The sequence below is a fragment of the Sinohyriopsis cumingii genome, chromosome 17 (genome assembly GCF_028554795.1).
Source record: "Sinohyriopsis cumingii isolate HCF-2022 chromosome 17, ASM2855479v2, whole genome shotgun sequence".
Lineage (NCBI taxonomy): Eukaryota > Metazoa > Mollusca > Bivalvia > Unionida > Unionidae > Sinohyriopsis > Sinohyriopsis cumingii.
Window position 1 is genome coordinate 13,460,621 of NC_142977.1, and position 17,849 is coordinate 13,478,469.

Genomic DNA, 17,849 nt, shown 5'->3' on the forward strand with positions numbered 1-17,849 from the left:
ATAAATATCACAACTATTGCTAATATTGTGTAGTTTGTACATGTAAAGGTATGAAACTATGCCACAACTGAACCTACATTGTTAGCATGTGTCCCATCTGTTTAGAACATCAACTTGCAGAGTGAATGCAAAAAAGTCAAGTGAGATGTGCATAAAACCCACTACAGCTGGAACAAAATCCATGATGAACTTCCATTAGACTGAGTGGACATCCACTATTCAGTTGTGGACACTCAACCAATTTATATCTATTTATACTATGTGACATCTTTCCATACACAAAACTTACTTTACAGGCATATTTCCCTTTTGTCTGCCAATTACAAAAAAGGATCTGCTTTGTATGAATTTTATGTATAAAAAAAAATTCAGCATATGAATATCACTTTGCTTGATGTAGATACTGTCAACTATGTTTCCAGTTCTGTCAGATTTTTATAAGAACCAGTGCTGTAATATTTTGACACCAAACTAATTTACAAAATTCCAAAAATTGTCCTGAAAATTCTAATGATATGATCTTTTTATGACTAGCATCATAAATTAGGTCAATGAAAGTACTTTCATTGCAATGATCAAACACAAACGGAAACTTGAGATTGGCATAATATTTATAAAACTGTGCAATGTAACACTAAGGAATGTTACATCCAGACATGGTGATGAGTATTTCTGTTAAGTAATAATTTCTGTGGATCTCTGATTTCAAATTTATATAGTTATGCTTTCTCAGTAACTTGAATGCTTATGACCACTCTCATAATGAATGGCTAGGCACTATGACGGCATTTTATCGTAACACCCTTGTTGTGGACATGATAAAACTTAAAAATGATTTTAAATTTATTAATCACTACAAATTCAATATATATCCATATCTTTTCTCTGCTGTTGATGATATAAGCTCCTGATGTAAGTTTTGTTGACTATTTCAAGAAATTCTGACAGGTATAACAATGACAGTCAAAATAATAATTATAGATGTCTGTAAAAACATATCTAATACCCAATAGGCATGTCAATGACAGCCAAATGTGACATCCCAGCTGATAAATGTAGATGTCTGCATCATAACAATCTAATACTTACCCAACAGCTGTCAGATGTGACATTCCACATGGTAAATATAGATGTCTGTCAAAACAAAGCTAATACATATTGAACAGGTGTGGCACTGGCAGCCAAATGTGACATCCCATATAATAAATGTAGATATCTTTGTCATATCTAATACTTACCCAAAAGGTGTGGCACTGGCAGCCAAATGTGACATCCCAGATGATAAATGTAGATATCTTTGTCATAACATATCTAATACATACCCAACAGGCGTGGCACTGGCAACCAAATGTGACATCCCAGATGATAAATGTACATGTCTTTGTCATAACAGATTTCTATCTCATGATGAATGTGCGTATTCCCACCATACACCACCATGTAATTTCCAAATATGGCTGCCATGTGGTATGCACGCTGGATTGGAATGGATTCGCTGTTGGTATTACTTCTTGAGAAATAAATTACTGACCAAACTCTGTCATCTACATTGAAAGCATGAAGTGTATTAATGCGTGTTCCAAATCGTGGTTGTTCTGGAGTGTGTGAGTAACCTCCATATATCAATAATGATCTAGATTCCTTGTGGTATACAGCTGAATGACCGACTAATCGTCTCTGAGAGGGCTTTCCTCCAAAAGCATTAACTTTTTCCCATTGTTCTGCAAATTTCCCATCAATCTTGTACATATCTGAAGAAAATTCACCTTCCTCAGTTTTTCCACCAAATATGTAAATCCAGTCATCAACTCTAGTTAAACTGTGACCTGATAATTTGAGCGGTTTAACTGTACTATTGACAGCCATCAATGTCCACTGACTAGAAGTAACATTATAGTACCAAAGATCATCCATGTACATTCCACTGTCAAGAATTCCACCAAACAGGTAGAAACCTTCTTCATATTCACATACTGCATGTTCCCGACGTTTTTCTGGCCAAGTTTCGGATTCAGGTAAAGTCTCCCACCTGTTTTCTCGCATGCAAAACCTTACTAAATCCCCAAGCACTTCATTCAGTGTGTAACCCCCAAATATATACAAACATTCATCCCTGTACACAAAAGTCCCAGCATGAGATGTACGAGCTGTAAATCCCGAATTTTCTGGGGCTACTTCATACCACACCTTACTCCCACCGTCGTCATTTAAGAATATATTACACAAATACCCGGAATAATTCTCATCACATTCACATAATTTGGAATTGTTCCCACAGTGTCCATGCTCACCACACTCATTGGAGCAGATTTCAGTTTCACAGGATCTTCCTGCAAATCTGCTATCACAGTAACAGATATGATCAATACAAGCTCCCCTGTTGTGACAGTTATATGGACAATCTTGAATACTGTAGAGAGCAACAAATCCTTCTCGATTGTAATTTCTGTCACTAAACAGGTAGATAAGCATCTGAAACAGACAAGTTGAGATCACTCATAGAAAACTCGTCATTATACAGTGGATGTTATTACCAAGTCAGTAAGAAAAAAGGAAAGTGTGACCAAGATCAAGGTCACACTAGGAGGCGATTCAGGCAAAGAGGTCATCCTCATGTAGGAAAGTTTATTTCAACCTTCCAGGAAAGTAAATTTAACTTTACAGGCACTTGTTTCCCCCACTCCTTCATTTCTCCCAACTCACAGATATTATGCCCGAAGCTGTGAATCTTGTGTTGCTTTAAGTTATAAAATGTACGTTTTGTGGAGAAAAAGTAGAGCATGCTTTAAAATCAGATTGTGTAATAATTTAGGTATTTATGGTGCCTTCAAATATGCATCAAGTTATAAGTTTATCACCAACCATACAAATGTAAAGCTCATGGAATCCAGTTAAATTAAATTATTTTAAATTCAAAAATCAAATACCTGATCTTTAATTAAGTTCTGAGACCAAAACAATATCAGGGGAACAAATAATTTATCCAATCATTCAACAGAATAGATAGTGGGCCAAATAAAAACATGGAACACTTAGAAAAACTTTTACCTCTGGAAGATACCTGGTTAAATATTACTGATGTGACATCCTTTCCTAACCCACTTTATATTTTTCACACATCTTCTTGCTAATGCTACATTATATTTTTTAATATATTTTTAAACATCATTTTATAGTGCAACTTTATACTTTTACACTATTTTCTCCTAATGTCACTTTATACTTTTTGCATATCATTGCCTAATGCCAATTCATCTTTTGCTAATGCCACTTGATATGGTTTTATACAATAGACTTTCCAAATGCCATTAATTAATTTTTACACATTCATTCCTAATGAAATTTTCCTTTTCTTTTAAATCGTCAATGTCATTTGATATTTTTACAACAGCTTTCCGAAATGCCACTTTATGTTTTTTAAACATCTTTTGTTATTGCCACATTATATTATTTACACAACAGCTTTTCCTGATGCCACTTTTTATTATATACTTAAGTGTGAAATATAGAGATTTACTGGTGAAATAATTTTCATATTTTATCATTCCTATATTTTCACATATGATAAATATATTATGTTTCCACATGTGTGAAAAACATAACCTTATTTTTTCACGTGTGAAATTTAAGATTTCCCATCATGCCATTTGACGCTTGATTGTGTGTGCTACAAAAGTTGAACCTGCAACAACAAAAATGAGTTGTTTGTGAGCCAGAACAAATAAACAGCAACTGCCTTATATTTCAGACATGGAAATTAATCTTTGATAAGGTAATCTGACAAGACATTGTTTGTGTATATCTGAAGTTATTTCACCTTACTTCCTTGATAACAATGATAAACCCATTGTGACGCATTGCTGAATCAGACATCCAGTTTTCATACAGAGTCAGAAAGTTTAAAAAGTGACAAGAATGTAATTTACTGCAACGGATTAGGTCAACCTAATCATATTGATTTCTTGAGTATCGTGTATATTTATAGGATCAGGCTATGGAAGTGAGGTGAATTTAGGAAAAGGGGGTGGGGATTAGCATGTTGTGCCAAAGAGTGAGTTGGTATATAATACAATTTTCTTATCCTACATTAATACAGAATATATTTCATCTTGCGGTATCAAAAACCATGTATGTTAACGCACGGTCTTGCCACTCATTAAATATCATGTTATTGGTACCACACAATGAAATATATCCAGTACAGTAATAACATAATAAAATAAAATATCCTCCATATATTTGTTCACATTATCTGTCTTAATCCTACATTATATTTTTTATCATTAACTGAGGCCCCGAGTGGCCGAATGGTCTAAAGCACTCACCATAACAGATCATTGCCATTTCACCTGTCTGTGGGGGTTTGAGTCTTGGGTTTGGCCAATGTGGGCATGTGAGAAAGCTTGCCAGTAGCGTCTACACAATGTCCTTTCTTCATTCTAATTTATAGTCTGTACACAATTTATTTTCTTAATGCTAATTTAGTTTGTCCATAATATCTTTTCTTAATGCTAATTTATAGTTTGTACATAATGTCTTTTCTTAAGGCTAATTTATAGTTTATACATGTCTTTTCTTAATGCTAATTTAGTTTGTACATAATGTCTTTTCTTAATGCCAATTTGTATTTTGTACATAATGACTTTTCTTAATGCTAATTTATATTGTACATAATGACTTTTCTTAATGCTAGTTTATAGTTTGTACATAAGGTATTTTCTTAATGCCAATTTGTATTTTGCACGTCTTTTCTTAATGCTAATTTATAGTTTGTACATAATGTCTTTTCTTAATGCTAATTTATAGTTTGTTCATAATGACTTTTCTTAATGCTAATTTATAGTTTGTACATAATGTCTTTTCTTAATGCTAATTTATAGTTTGTTCATGTCTTTTATTAATGCTAATTTACAGTTTGTCCATAATGTCTTATCTTAATGCTAATTTATAGTTTGTACATAATGTATTTTCTAAATTCTAATTTGTACATAATGTCTTTTCCTAATGCTAATTTGTAGTTTGTACATAATGTATTTTCTTAATGCTAATTAATAATTTGTACATGTCTTTACTTAATGCCAATTTATGTATTAGTTCACATCATCTTTCCTAATGCCACCTTATTTTTTTACACAAAAACTTTTCATAATGCCACTTAATATTTTTGACACATCTTTTTATGCCATTTTATATTTTTACATACCTTTTCCTAATGTAATATTTTTTTTACACAAAAGCTTTCCTTAAAGCCAATTTATATTTTTTACATAATGTCTTTTCCTAATGCCACATTATATATTAGTTAACATCATCTTTACTAATGCCACTTTGTATATTAGTTCACATCATCTTTACTAATGCCACTTTGTATATTAGTTCACATCATCTTTACTAATGCCACTCTGTATATTAGTTCACATCATCTTTACTAATGCCAATTTGTATATTAGTTCACATCATCTTTACTAATGCCACTTTGTATATTAGTTCACAACATCTTTACTAATGCTACTTTGTATGTTAGTTCACATCATCTTTACTAATGCCACTTTATGTTAGTTCACACCATCTTTACTAATGCCACTTTGTATATTAGTTCACACCATCTTTACTAATGCCACTTTGTATATTAGTTCACATCATCTTTACTAATGCCACTTTGTATATTAGTTCACATCATCTTTACTAATGCCACAATGTATATCATCTTTACTAATGCCACTCTGTATATTAGTTCACATCATCTTTACTAATGCCAATTTGTATATTAGTTCACATCATCTTTACTAATGCCACTTTGTATATTAGTTCACAACATCTTTACTAATGCCACTTTGTATATTAGTTCACATCATCTTTACTAATGCCAATTTGTATATTAGTTCACATCATCTTTACTAATGTCACTTTGTATATTAGTTCACATCATCTTTACTAATGCTACTTTGTATAATAGTTCACATCATCTTTACTAATGCCACAATGTATATCATCTTTACTAATGCCACTCTGTATATTAGTTCACATCATCTTTACTAATGCCACTTTGTCTATTAGTTCACATCATCATTACTAATGTCACTTTGTATATTAGTTCACATCATCTTTACTAATGCCACTTTGTATATTAGTTCACACCATCTTTACTAATGCCACTTTGTATATTAGTTCACATCATCTTTACTAATGCCACTTTGTATATTAGTTCACATCATCTTTACTAATGCCACAATGTATATCATCTTTACTAATGCCACTCTGTATATTAGTTCACATCATCTTTACTAATGCCAATTTGTATATTAGTTCACATCATCTTTACTAATGCCACAATGTATATCATCTTTACTAATGCCACTCTGTATATTAGTTCACATCATCTTTACTAATGCCAATTTGTATATTAGTTCACATCATCTTTACTAATGCCACTTTGTATATTAGTTCACAACATCTTTACTAATGCCACTTTGTATAATAGTTCACATCATCTTTCCTAATGCCACTTTGTATAATAGTTCACATCATCTTTACTAATGTCACTTTGTATATTAGTTCACATCTTTACTAATGCTACTTTGTATAATAGTTCACATCATCTTTACTAATGCCACTTTGTATATTAGTTCACATCATCTTTACTAATGCTACTTTGTATAATAGTTCACATCATCTTTACTAATGCCACAATGTATATCATCTTTACTAATGCCACTCTGTATATTAGTTCACATCATCTTTACTAATGCCACTTTGTATATTAGTTCACATCATCTTTACTAATGCCACAATGTATATCATCTTTACTAACGCCACTCTGTATATTAGTTCACATCATCTTTACTAATGACACAATGTATATCTTCTTTACTAATGCCACTCTGTATATTAGTTCACATCATCTTTACTAATGTCACTTTGTATATTAGTTCACATCATCTTTACTAATGCCACTTTGTATATTAGTTCACATCATCTTTACTAATGCCACTTTGTATATTAGTTCACATCATCTTTACTAATGCCACAATGTATATCATCTTTACTAATGCCACTCTGTATATTAGTTCACATCATCTTTACTAATGCCAATTTGTATATTAGTTCACATCATCTTTACTAATGCCAATTTGTATATTAGTTCACAACATCTTTACTAATGCCACTTTGCATAATAGTTCACATCATCTTTACTAATGCCACTTTGTATAATAGTTCACATCATCTTTACTAATGTCACTTTGTATATTAGTTCACATCATCTTTACTAATGCCACTTTGTATATTAGTTCACATCATCTTTACTAATGTCACTTTGTATATTAGTTCACACCATCTTTACTAATGCTACTTTGTATATTAGTTCACAACATCTTTACTAATGCCACTTTGTATGTTACTTCACACCATCTTTACTAATGCCACTTTGTCTATTAGTTCACATCATCTTTACTAATGCCACTTTGTCTATTAGTTCACATCATCTTTACTAATGCCAATTTGTATATTAGTTCACATCATCTTTACTAATGCCAATTTGTATATTAGTTCACATCATCTTTACTAATGCCACTTTGTATATTAGTTCACATCATCTTTACTAATGCCACAATGTATATCATCTTTACTAATGCCACTCTGTATATTAGTTCACATCATCTTTACTAATGCCACTTTGTATATTAGTTCACATCATCTTTACTAATGCCAATTTGTATATTAGTTCGCATCATCTTTACTAATGTCACTTTGTATATTAGTTCACATCATCTTTACTAATGCCACTTTGTATATTAGTTCACATCATCTTTTCTAATGTCACTTTGTGTATTAGTTCACATCATCTTTACTAATGCTACTTTGTATAATAGTTCACATCATCTTTACTAATGCCACAATGTATATCATCTTTACTAATGCCACTCTGTATATTAGTTCACATCATCTTTACTAATGTCACTTTGTATATTAGTTCACATCATCTTTACCAATGCCACTTTGTATATTAGTTCACATCATCTTTACTAATGCCACTTTGTATATTAGTTCACATCATCTTTACTAATGCCACAATGTATATCATCTTTACTAATGCCACTCTGTATATTAGTTCACATCATCTTTACTAATGCCAATTTGTATATTAGTTCACATCATCTTTACTAATGCCACTTTGTATATTAGTTCACAACATCTTTACTAATGCCACTTTGTATAATAGTTCACATCATCTTTCCTAATGCCACTTTGTATAATAGTTCACATCATCTTTACTAATGTCACTTTGTATATTAGTTCACATCCTTACTAATGCTACTTTGTATAATAGTTCACATCATCTTTACTAATGCCACTTTGTATATTAGTTCACATCATCTTTACTAATGCTACTTTGTATAATAGTTCACATCATCTTTACTAATGCCACAATGTATATCATCTTTACTAATGCCACTCTGTATATTAGTTCACATCATCTTTACTAATGCCACTTTGTATATTAGTTCACATCATCTTTACTAATGCCACAATGTATATCATCTTTACTAACGCCACTCTGTATATTAGTTCACATCATCTTTACTAATGCCACAATGTATATCATCTTTACTAATGCCACTCTGTATATTAGTTCACATCATCTTTACTAATGTCACTTTGTATATTAGTTCACATCATCTTTACTAATGCCACTTTGTATATTAGTTCACATCATCTTTACTAATGCCACTTTGTATATTAGTTCACATCATCTTTAATAATGCCACAATGTATATCATCTTTACTAATGCCACTCTGTATATTAGTTCACATCATCTTTACTAATGCCAATTTGTATATTAGTTCACATCATCTTTACTAATGCCACTTTGTATATTAGTTCACAAAATCTTTACTAATGCCACTTTGTATAATAGTTCACATCATCTTTACTAATGCCACTTTCTTTATTAGTTCACATCATCTTTTCTAATGTCACTTTGTGTATTAGTTCACATCATCTTTACTAATGCCACTTTGTATATTAGTTCACATCATCTTTACTAATGTCACTTTGTATATTAGTTCACATCATCTTTACTAATGCCACAATGTATATCATCTTTACTAATGCCACTCTGTATATTAGTTCACATCATCTTTACTAATGCCACTTTTTATATTAGTTCACATCATCTTTACTAATGCCACAATGTATATCATCTTTACTAATGCCACTCTGTATATTAGTTCACATCATCTTTACTAATGCCAATTTGTATATTAGTTCACATCATCTTTACTAATGCCACTCTGTATATTAGTTCACATCATCTTTACTAATGCTACTTTGTATATTAGTTCACACCATCTTTACTAATGCCACTCTGTATATTAGTTCACATCATCTTTACTAATGCTACTTTGTATATTAGTTCACATCATCTTTACTAATGTCACTTTGTATATTAGTTCACATCATCTTTACTAATGCCACTTTGTATATTAGTTCACAACATCTTTACTAATGCCACTTTGTATAATAGTTCACATCATCTTTTCTAATGCTACTTTGTATATTAGTTCACAACATCTTTACTAATGTCACTTTGTATATTAGTTCACATCATCTTTACTAATGCCACTCTGTATATTAGTTCACATCATCTTTACTAATGCCACTTTGTATATTAGTTCACATCATCTTTACTAATGCCACTTTGCATATTAGTTCACATCATCTTTACTAATGCCACTTTGTATATTTGTTCACATCATCTTTACTAATGCTGCTTTATATTTTTAAACAAAAGCTTTTCTTAATGCCCATTTATGTTTGTACATGCCTTTTTCCAAGGCCACTTTATGTTATTTACACAACAGCTTTTCCTACTTCTACTTTATATTTTTACACAAAATCTTTTCTTAATGCCAATTTCTTTTTTACATAATGTCATTTACTAATGCCACTTTATATTTTTTATAAAGAAGCTATACATAATGCCAATGTATATTTTTACATAACATTTTTTTCTAATGCCACTTTATATTTTTTACAAGAGATTTTCCTACTGCCACTTTACATTTTTTACATCTTTTCCTAATGACATTTTATATTTTTTACACAACAATTTTTCCTCATGTCACTTCATAATATTTACACAAAAGCATTTCCTAATGCAACTTCATATTTTCACACATTTTCTCCTAATTCCACTTTATATTTTTATACATCTCTTTATAATGTCACATTATATTTTTATACAAAATCTTTTCTTAATGTCACATTATATTTTTATACAAAATCTTTTCTTAATGTCCATTATATTTTTATACAAAATCTTTTCTTAATGTCCATTTGGATTCCTTACATAATGTCTGTTCTTTTCTATTTTTACATGTCATTTGCTAATGCCACTTTACTTTTTTACACATCTGTTCCTAATGTAATTTTATATTTTTATACATCTTTTCCTAATGCCACTTTACTTTTTTACACATCTGTTCCTAATGTGATTTTATAATTTTACACATCTTTTCCTAATGCCACTTTACTTTTTTTAAACATCTTTTCCTAATGTGATTTTATATTTCTACACATCTGTTCCTAATGTGATTTTATATTTTTACACATCTTTTCCTAATGCCACTTTACTTTTTTTAAACATCTTTTCCTAATGTGATTTTATATTTCTACACATCTGTTCCTAATTTACACATCTTTTCATAAAGTCACAATATATTTCTACACATCTGTTCCTAATTTACACATCTTTTCATAAAGTCACAATATATTTCTACACATCTGTTCCTAATTTACACATCTTTTCCTAATGTGATTTTATATTTCTACACATCTGTTCCTAATTTACACATCTTTTCATAAAGTCACAATATATTTTTTACACATCTTCTCCTAATGTTGTTCTATAGTTTTTGCACAGCTTTTCCTAATGTCACATTATATCAATTTTTAAAAACAACTTTCATAATGCCAAACTTATATTTTTTTACACAAAAGATTTTTTTTATGCCATATTACATCTTTACTGCCACTTTATATTTTTACACATCTTTTCCAAATGCCACTTTATATTTTTACACATCTTTTCCAAATGCCACTTTATATTTGTACATGAAAGCTTTTCTTAATACCAATTTTTTTTTACATAACATTTTTTCATGATGCCATGTTATTTTTTTACACATCTTTGCCTAATGCTACTTTATTTTTTTACACATCTTTGCCTAATGCTACTTTATATTTTTACACATCTTTGCCTAATGCTACTTTATATTTGTACACATCTTTGCCTAATGCTACTTTATTTTTTTACACATCTTTGCCTAATGTTACTTTATATTTTTACACATCTTTGCCTAATGCTACTTTATATTTTTACACATCTTTGCCTAATGCTACTTTATTTTTTTACACATCTTTGCCTAATGCTACTTTATATTTTTACACATCTTTGCCTAATGCTACTTTATTTTTTTACACATCTTTGCCTAATGCTACTTAATATTTTTACACATCTTTGCCTAATGCAACTTTATATTTGTACACATCTTTGCCTAATGCTACTTTATATTTTTACACATCTTTGCCTAATGCTACTTTATATTTTTACACATCTTTGCCTAATGCTACTTTATTTTTTTACACATCTTTGCCTAATGCTACTTTATATTTTCTACAAATCACATCCTAATGGCACTCTATTTTTTACACAAGTTTTTTTTTTCTAATGCCACTTTATGTCTTTTATACAACATGTTATCCTAATTTCACTTTGTTACACAACATCACAAAACGCAAAAACTGTATTTTATATTTAACATACATCAGTGGCACTGAAATTTAGAAAGCAAGCAAAGGAAATGAAGATGAAAGTTCCTGAAATCAGGATGTGCAGTATTCACACCAAAGTACTTTAACTGAGGAAAACAGTCACATTCAATAAGCAACAATTCCAATCTAACCCACTATGCCCAGCAAGGATTACCATATCTTCATGCATATAGCTCACTGGTTATGCAGGATTTTGTATACCCTGCACCACTTGTACAGGAGATTTCAGTAAACAGTCCTTTGTCACACATCCCATAGTCATCAGCTTATTTCTAAATTTATACTGATATCATCTTCAACAATTGTGTTTTAATGATGTTTAAAAGTATATGTTAATCAGAATGACAACAGAAGCAGACCTGCCACCTTGAGTGGAATGAAAATCACGATGCCAAAGGAAAAGAATCGGGATTTAGAGAAAAAAATTAGGATTTGTGTATGCGACCTTATATTTACAAACAATTTAAGAACGAATTAACATCTCTACTGTCTTATACTATTTACTTAACGTAACAATGTATGCTGGAGTCATTCCATATATATCTATCATTTTTCCATTTTCATATTTTACGTTGATATTTAGTGTAATTCAATTAACACACATCAGCAGAAAAGACGAAAATGGAAAAATTATAAATTTTCACGGTACGACTGTAGTGTGTTCCTCAGAATTTCTGCATCACTCATGGGGCATTTTATAAAAATTGAGATTTTGTACAAAAGATCAGGAAATCAGGATTTTCATATTTCTAACCAAAAATCTGGGATGATACCAAGTAAATATGTGGTAGGTTTACACAAGTACAGGCCTGTATTGTTCCTTAAAATTTACTTACAAATCATATATCTACTATATAACCCTACAAGGGACTTGGCAGTCATTGGTCAACCAAAAATGGAGTAATGTGCCCACTTATAGTGATATGGTTGTCGTTGAAATTGTCTCTATTACAGTTGCAAGACATGCCTCAGTAATTTCCTCGTTTCCTGCATTGTCATCACCATAATCATCAGTCATCTGCCGGTGACCTTGATCATTTTGCTGACGTATTCCAGCCTTGACTAATCCACTGCGAGTGGTTGCTGGTGTAATTTTACTCAAGCAGTTAAAATTCATTTGCCCCCTTCCATATACATTGGGCTCGCATCATGTGATTGGTTCAAAAGAGATTACGTTAGTGTTTGTGCAGTGTATAAGCATGTGCAGGGTATACCAGATATTTTTTTTTACACGGTGAATTTCTGCAGGGTATATGCGTGGTCAGGTTATACATGCAGGCAGCGTATGTGCATGAAAATAGAGTGAATAGAGAAAATGGTCTTAAAATAATATTTTTTTTCTTTGATTGGATCAGTTACATGACATTTTCCTTGACTGACAATGATTTTTACTTGTTGGAACTATGGAGCTCATGTCTTCTGACAATAATTCAGGCTTGACTCCCATTTATAGACACTGTAATTTACTACCAATTACCTTTCCCGAGGTGGCCAATATGGGCTCTGGGTTGTTCATTCCACTGAGACTTGCAAGCTTAGGGCTAGAGTATGAGTCCCCATCAAATACAAAAATGTAGTCAAAGGAACATTCCGTGTCCATACTCTGGAACTCCAGAAGGATACTCTTGTTTGGATTTTGAGCTGCAAATAGAAAAAGAGTTAGTGCATTTATCAAAGGTTTAGGAAATGAGAATAATAAATATTAATAAATAATAAATATTACAATAAATTGATTCCATATGGAGTGAACCCTCATCTTGTATCAGTGAAGACCTCATGCTGCATTTAATCAACTGGTTTTATTTTACTTCCTGATTTAGAATTGCATTGTTTAAAAATTCAATGGGATATTTTGTAAACACTGCGGAACACAATCATGTCAGAATAAGAATGTTACTCGTACCTCTTTGTTAGGTGGCTTTGGGACCAAGACTAATTTAGTGTGCATTTGATTATATGACTATTGGAGTCATTGTTCTCACAGTTAACAGTTACTATCACTTAAAAAAATCGTGGATCATCTAGAACTTAACCTGATAGAATACAGTGTAGCAGCTCACATGATTTTTCATTTCTCCAAGAGTTACAGCTGGACAGTTAATCCATACCACACTCTCAGCTTTGATGGCTGTAGTGAAGAGGTAAATATCTACAAATCATTACAGTGACTCTGATGGCATGTTTTATGTAACTCCACCATGAATGGAGCTGGCAGAGAGTACTGATTGACATTTGGACAGCCAATGCATGAAGACCAACCATGGAAATACAGAGGCATCTGAGTGACTTACAATCGGATACCAAATGATACACTAGTAACCATGATATATGTACATTTTTACTTTAATTATGAGACAACAGGTGGCTGAGTGGACTAAAGCGCTCACCTTTACCGATCACAGCCATCTCACCTCTGTCTGCATGTGAGAAAGATGCCAACAGTTTTCCGTGGGTCAGTGGTTCTTACCAGGGCATTCCCAAGGTTCTTCCTCCACCAGTTGAACCGGACACTATATATAGTGTATCTTGTGAAATGACACAAAACCCCAAAACAACAACAACTTTTATTAAAGAAATCTGAAGAAACTTACACACTAACACGATGAGAGGCACACTTTCAGCTTCTCTTGAAGAGCATAAATTTATTCCATTGTTATAAAGGAAAAGTGTGTGTGTGTGATTTGGATTTTTAATGTAACTTTAACATTTTTTAGGCATATTGCTACAATGTCTGCACTGTAGCAGTTTAGTGATGTCTAGCACTTGGGCATCATGCATTATCCTGACACCAGGCCGACCAGTCCTAACACTAACCTATTAATGCTGAGCGCCTAGTGAGGCAGCTGTTAGTACCATTTTTATCAGTCTTTGGTATGACTCAGCCAGGGTTTGAACCTGCAACCTCCCGTATCCAAAGCAGACACTCTATATATAAAGGAAAAGTAATCCTCTGAAATATGGACAATTCCAAATGACAACCAATGTTATTCAAAATAAAGAAAAGAACACAAAACACTGATGCTACAATGAAATACAAATATCATGCTTAGTCTTTAAGCAGTAATGGCAGTACAACATTAACAGCAGCATGTGTTACGATATTGAATATTCAAAAATACGAGTCAGGTAGATTCTGAGACTAAAAGGATTTAAGGGGGACTGACTATTTACCTGGGTTGAGAAGGAGCGGCTACCTGGAATTTTATTACCAATTTTTCTCCTTTTAGAACTGTTAGTCTTAGGTTTAAAGCAGACTCATCCAAACTGCACACAAATAGAAACTAAAAAAAACGAGATCAGTCAAATTTTCACCTATGGAACGTGAACAGTAAAAATAGCCAATAAAACACAATGTCTTCTTTCCACCTAAGCATCGGACTAAATGAAAATCTCTTGGAAACAGACGTGTTTTTGGTGCAACAAGAGGTAACCCCAAAATTTCAGACAAAAGTTTACTCAATGACATTGCTAAATTTGAATATTCCTTACTTTAGCATATGCACTACAGCATTATTTATGATACACCAAGCAAAAACAATGTAGCTCAATCATTCTACCAAACAGTGTGGACCCTCTATTCATATAAAAAATATACATCATCTTTAAAAACAATTGTTTTAGGCTGAAAATTGCTGGTTTCGGAATGAAAGTTTGTGTCTGGAGTTACGACTGTTGGGCCACAGAGCTCATACAGACCAGCTTTAGTTCGAGACAGACAGATGAAACACTGCAAAATGGTATAAGGCAAGATATGGAATTAAAAGGACCTGAATTTCATGTTGCCAAGCACTAATAACTGGCCACCTTGGATACAGGCAAAATAAATCGGTAGTGTTTTAAACAATGGTAGATGATGGCCAAAAGTGAATGTGGGTCGGAGTCTTGGTCAACACATGAGAAAGCTTGCCAGTGGTTTCCTTTGGGTTGCTGGTTCTTCCTGGGGCTTTCCCAGGTTCTTGCTCCGACAGATATACTAGCTGTCAAGTAGAGTTTACCATGTGCTGAAAAATTACATTAAACCCACAAACCACCATAGTTCATAATTATGTGCATGCTGTGATTTTGTTTTGTATTATCTTAAGTCTGTCTTTGAAGAACTACATAACTGACATGGGAAACAATGAGTACTATATAACATTTTCTTTGTATAGATCGAAATGAAAGATGAAACATATTCCAGAATCCCAAAAGATCTACCTAATTTGACAAATGGTTTCTTTTATCATTGTCTACATAATGAAGAGCCTCAATAATAATAATAATAATAATAATAATAACAATAATAACAATATTATTAATAATAATAACAACAACAACAATAATAATAATAATAACAATAATAATAATAACAATAATGCTTTTTTATAGAGGGTGACTCATTAGTCAAGGATTATTCTCCCTTTAGGCCCTCTTAAGGAGAGTATAACAATGTTCATTATATGAAGATAGCAATAATTACAGTTTATTTTAACATGTTTAGTATTACAATACTTAATTCCTTTATCTATTAGAAGAAAAAAAACACATGCTCATGATATCTCTTCCTACATACTCAAATATTTTCAGCATATTTTACATGTAGTGGAAGCTTGTTCCACAGAACTGTACCAGAGTATTGGAAGCTCCTTTTAAACTGCTCTGTTCTTGGTTTTGGTGCTAGAAGGTTTACATGTGATATTGATCTCAACTAGTATTGTGTTGAAAAAGGCCTGAATAAGTCCTGATGATACTCTGGTGCAGTTCCAGGTAGAGATTTATATAAAAGAACTGCCTTGTGAAAATCTATCCTGTCATATATTGTGAACCATTAGAGATCTGTAAATAATGCTTTTGAGGGATGATCAATAGATGCATCTAAAATTATGCATACTGCTTGTTTCTGAAGTTTATAAATCCTGTCAAGCTCAGATTTAGCAATTTCCCCATACATCTGAACAATAATCCATTGGTGGAAGAAAATATGACTTGTAGTATAGATTGCAAGTTTCCATAGGTAAATATTTCTTGATTCTGCTGAAAAGGGCAATTTTGGATGACAGTGTTTTACAAAGCTTATCAATATGGTCATTCCATAATAAATTATTATCTACAGACACACCTACAAGCCTTTCATGTTTGACATTTTCTAATGGATGATTATTTATTGCAAGAGATAGTTTTGGGTTCTCTGACTTGTGTAGCTTTTGTGATGTCCCCAAAATCATACATTTTGTTTTACCTTCATTAATTACCATCTTATTTTGTTGTGCCCAGTTTTGGACTCTAATATTTGTTGAGACCGTTGGTTTAAGTATGATCTAAACCAGTTTAAAGAAGGTTTGTCAAATCTGTAACATGTCTAACTTTTGCAACAGAATTTCATAATCAACAATAACTGGTTTATGGGAGTTGTATAACTGTGCTACAGTGATCTCTCATTTCATAACTGGTTTATGGGAGTCATATAAGTGTGTTACATGTGATCTCTTATTTTATAATTGGTTATGGGAGTCAGAAGTGTACTACAGATATCTAATGTTATAACTGGTTTATGGGAATCATACAAGTGTGCTACAGGGATCTCTTATTTTATAATTGGTTCAGGGGAGCTGTACAAGCTGTACAGCAGGGACCTGCCATTATGACTGGTTACTAAGGCACCATGCAAGTGTATTAAAGGAATCTCTCATTATCACTAGTTTATGAGAGCCATACAGGTGTACTGCCTCAACCTGTCATTATGACTGATTCATGGGAACCATACAAACGTACTTAAGGGATCTCTCATTATGACTGATTCATGGGAACCATACAAGTGTACTAAAGGGATCTCTTATTAATAACTGTTGCCACATGAATCTCATTATAACTGGGTTTTAATGTAATGTAGCTGACATTTCTTTGGATATGGGACTTTTGGAAATTGTACATGATCTAAGCACACCGCTAACTAAAATGACTGCTCACTTGTGCTAAAAATAAATCAGACTGAATTTGTCTAAAGTACACCATCCATAGCAGCTATTAAAAAAAA

General features: G+C 32.1%; 1 protein-coding gene across 3 annotated transcripts in view; it reads right to left on the reverse strand.

Moving 5' to 3' along the window:
• Positions 1 to 17,849, reverse strand: part of LOC149777776 (multiple epidermal growth factor-like domains protein 8) — a 151,497-nt gene that overhangs the window by 125,713 nt on the left and 7,935 nt on the right. For all 3 annotated transcript variants that reach the window (XM_089938810.1, XM_089938812.1, XM_089938811.1), the window contains exons 2-3: positions 13,314 to 13,477; positions 1,323 to 2,472 (exon numbers count right to left, since the gene is read on the reverse strand). In XM_089938810.1, coding sequence (XP_089794936.1) covers positions 1,323 to 2,472; positions 13,314 to 13,477 — 1,314 coding nt within the window. The remainder of the gene's footprint in view (positions 1 to 1,322; positions 2,473 to 13,313; positions 13,478 to 17,849) is intronic.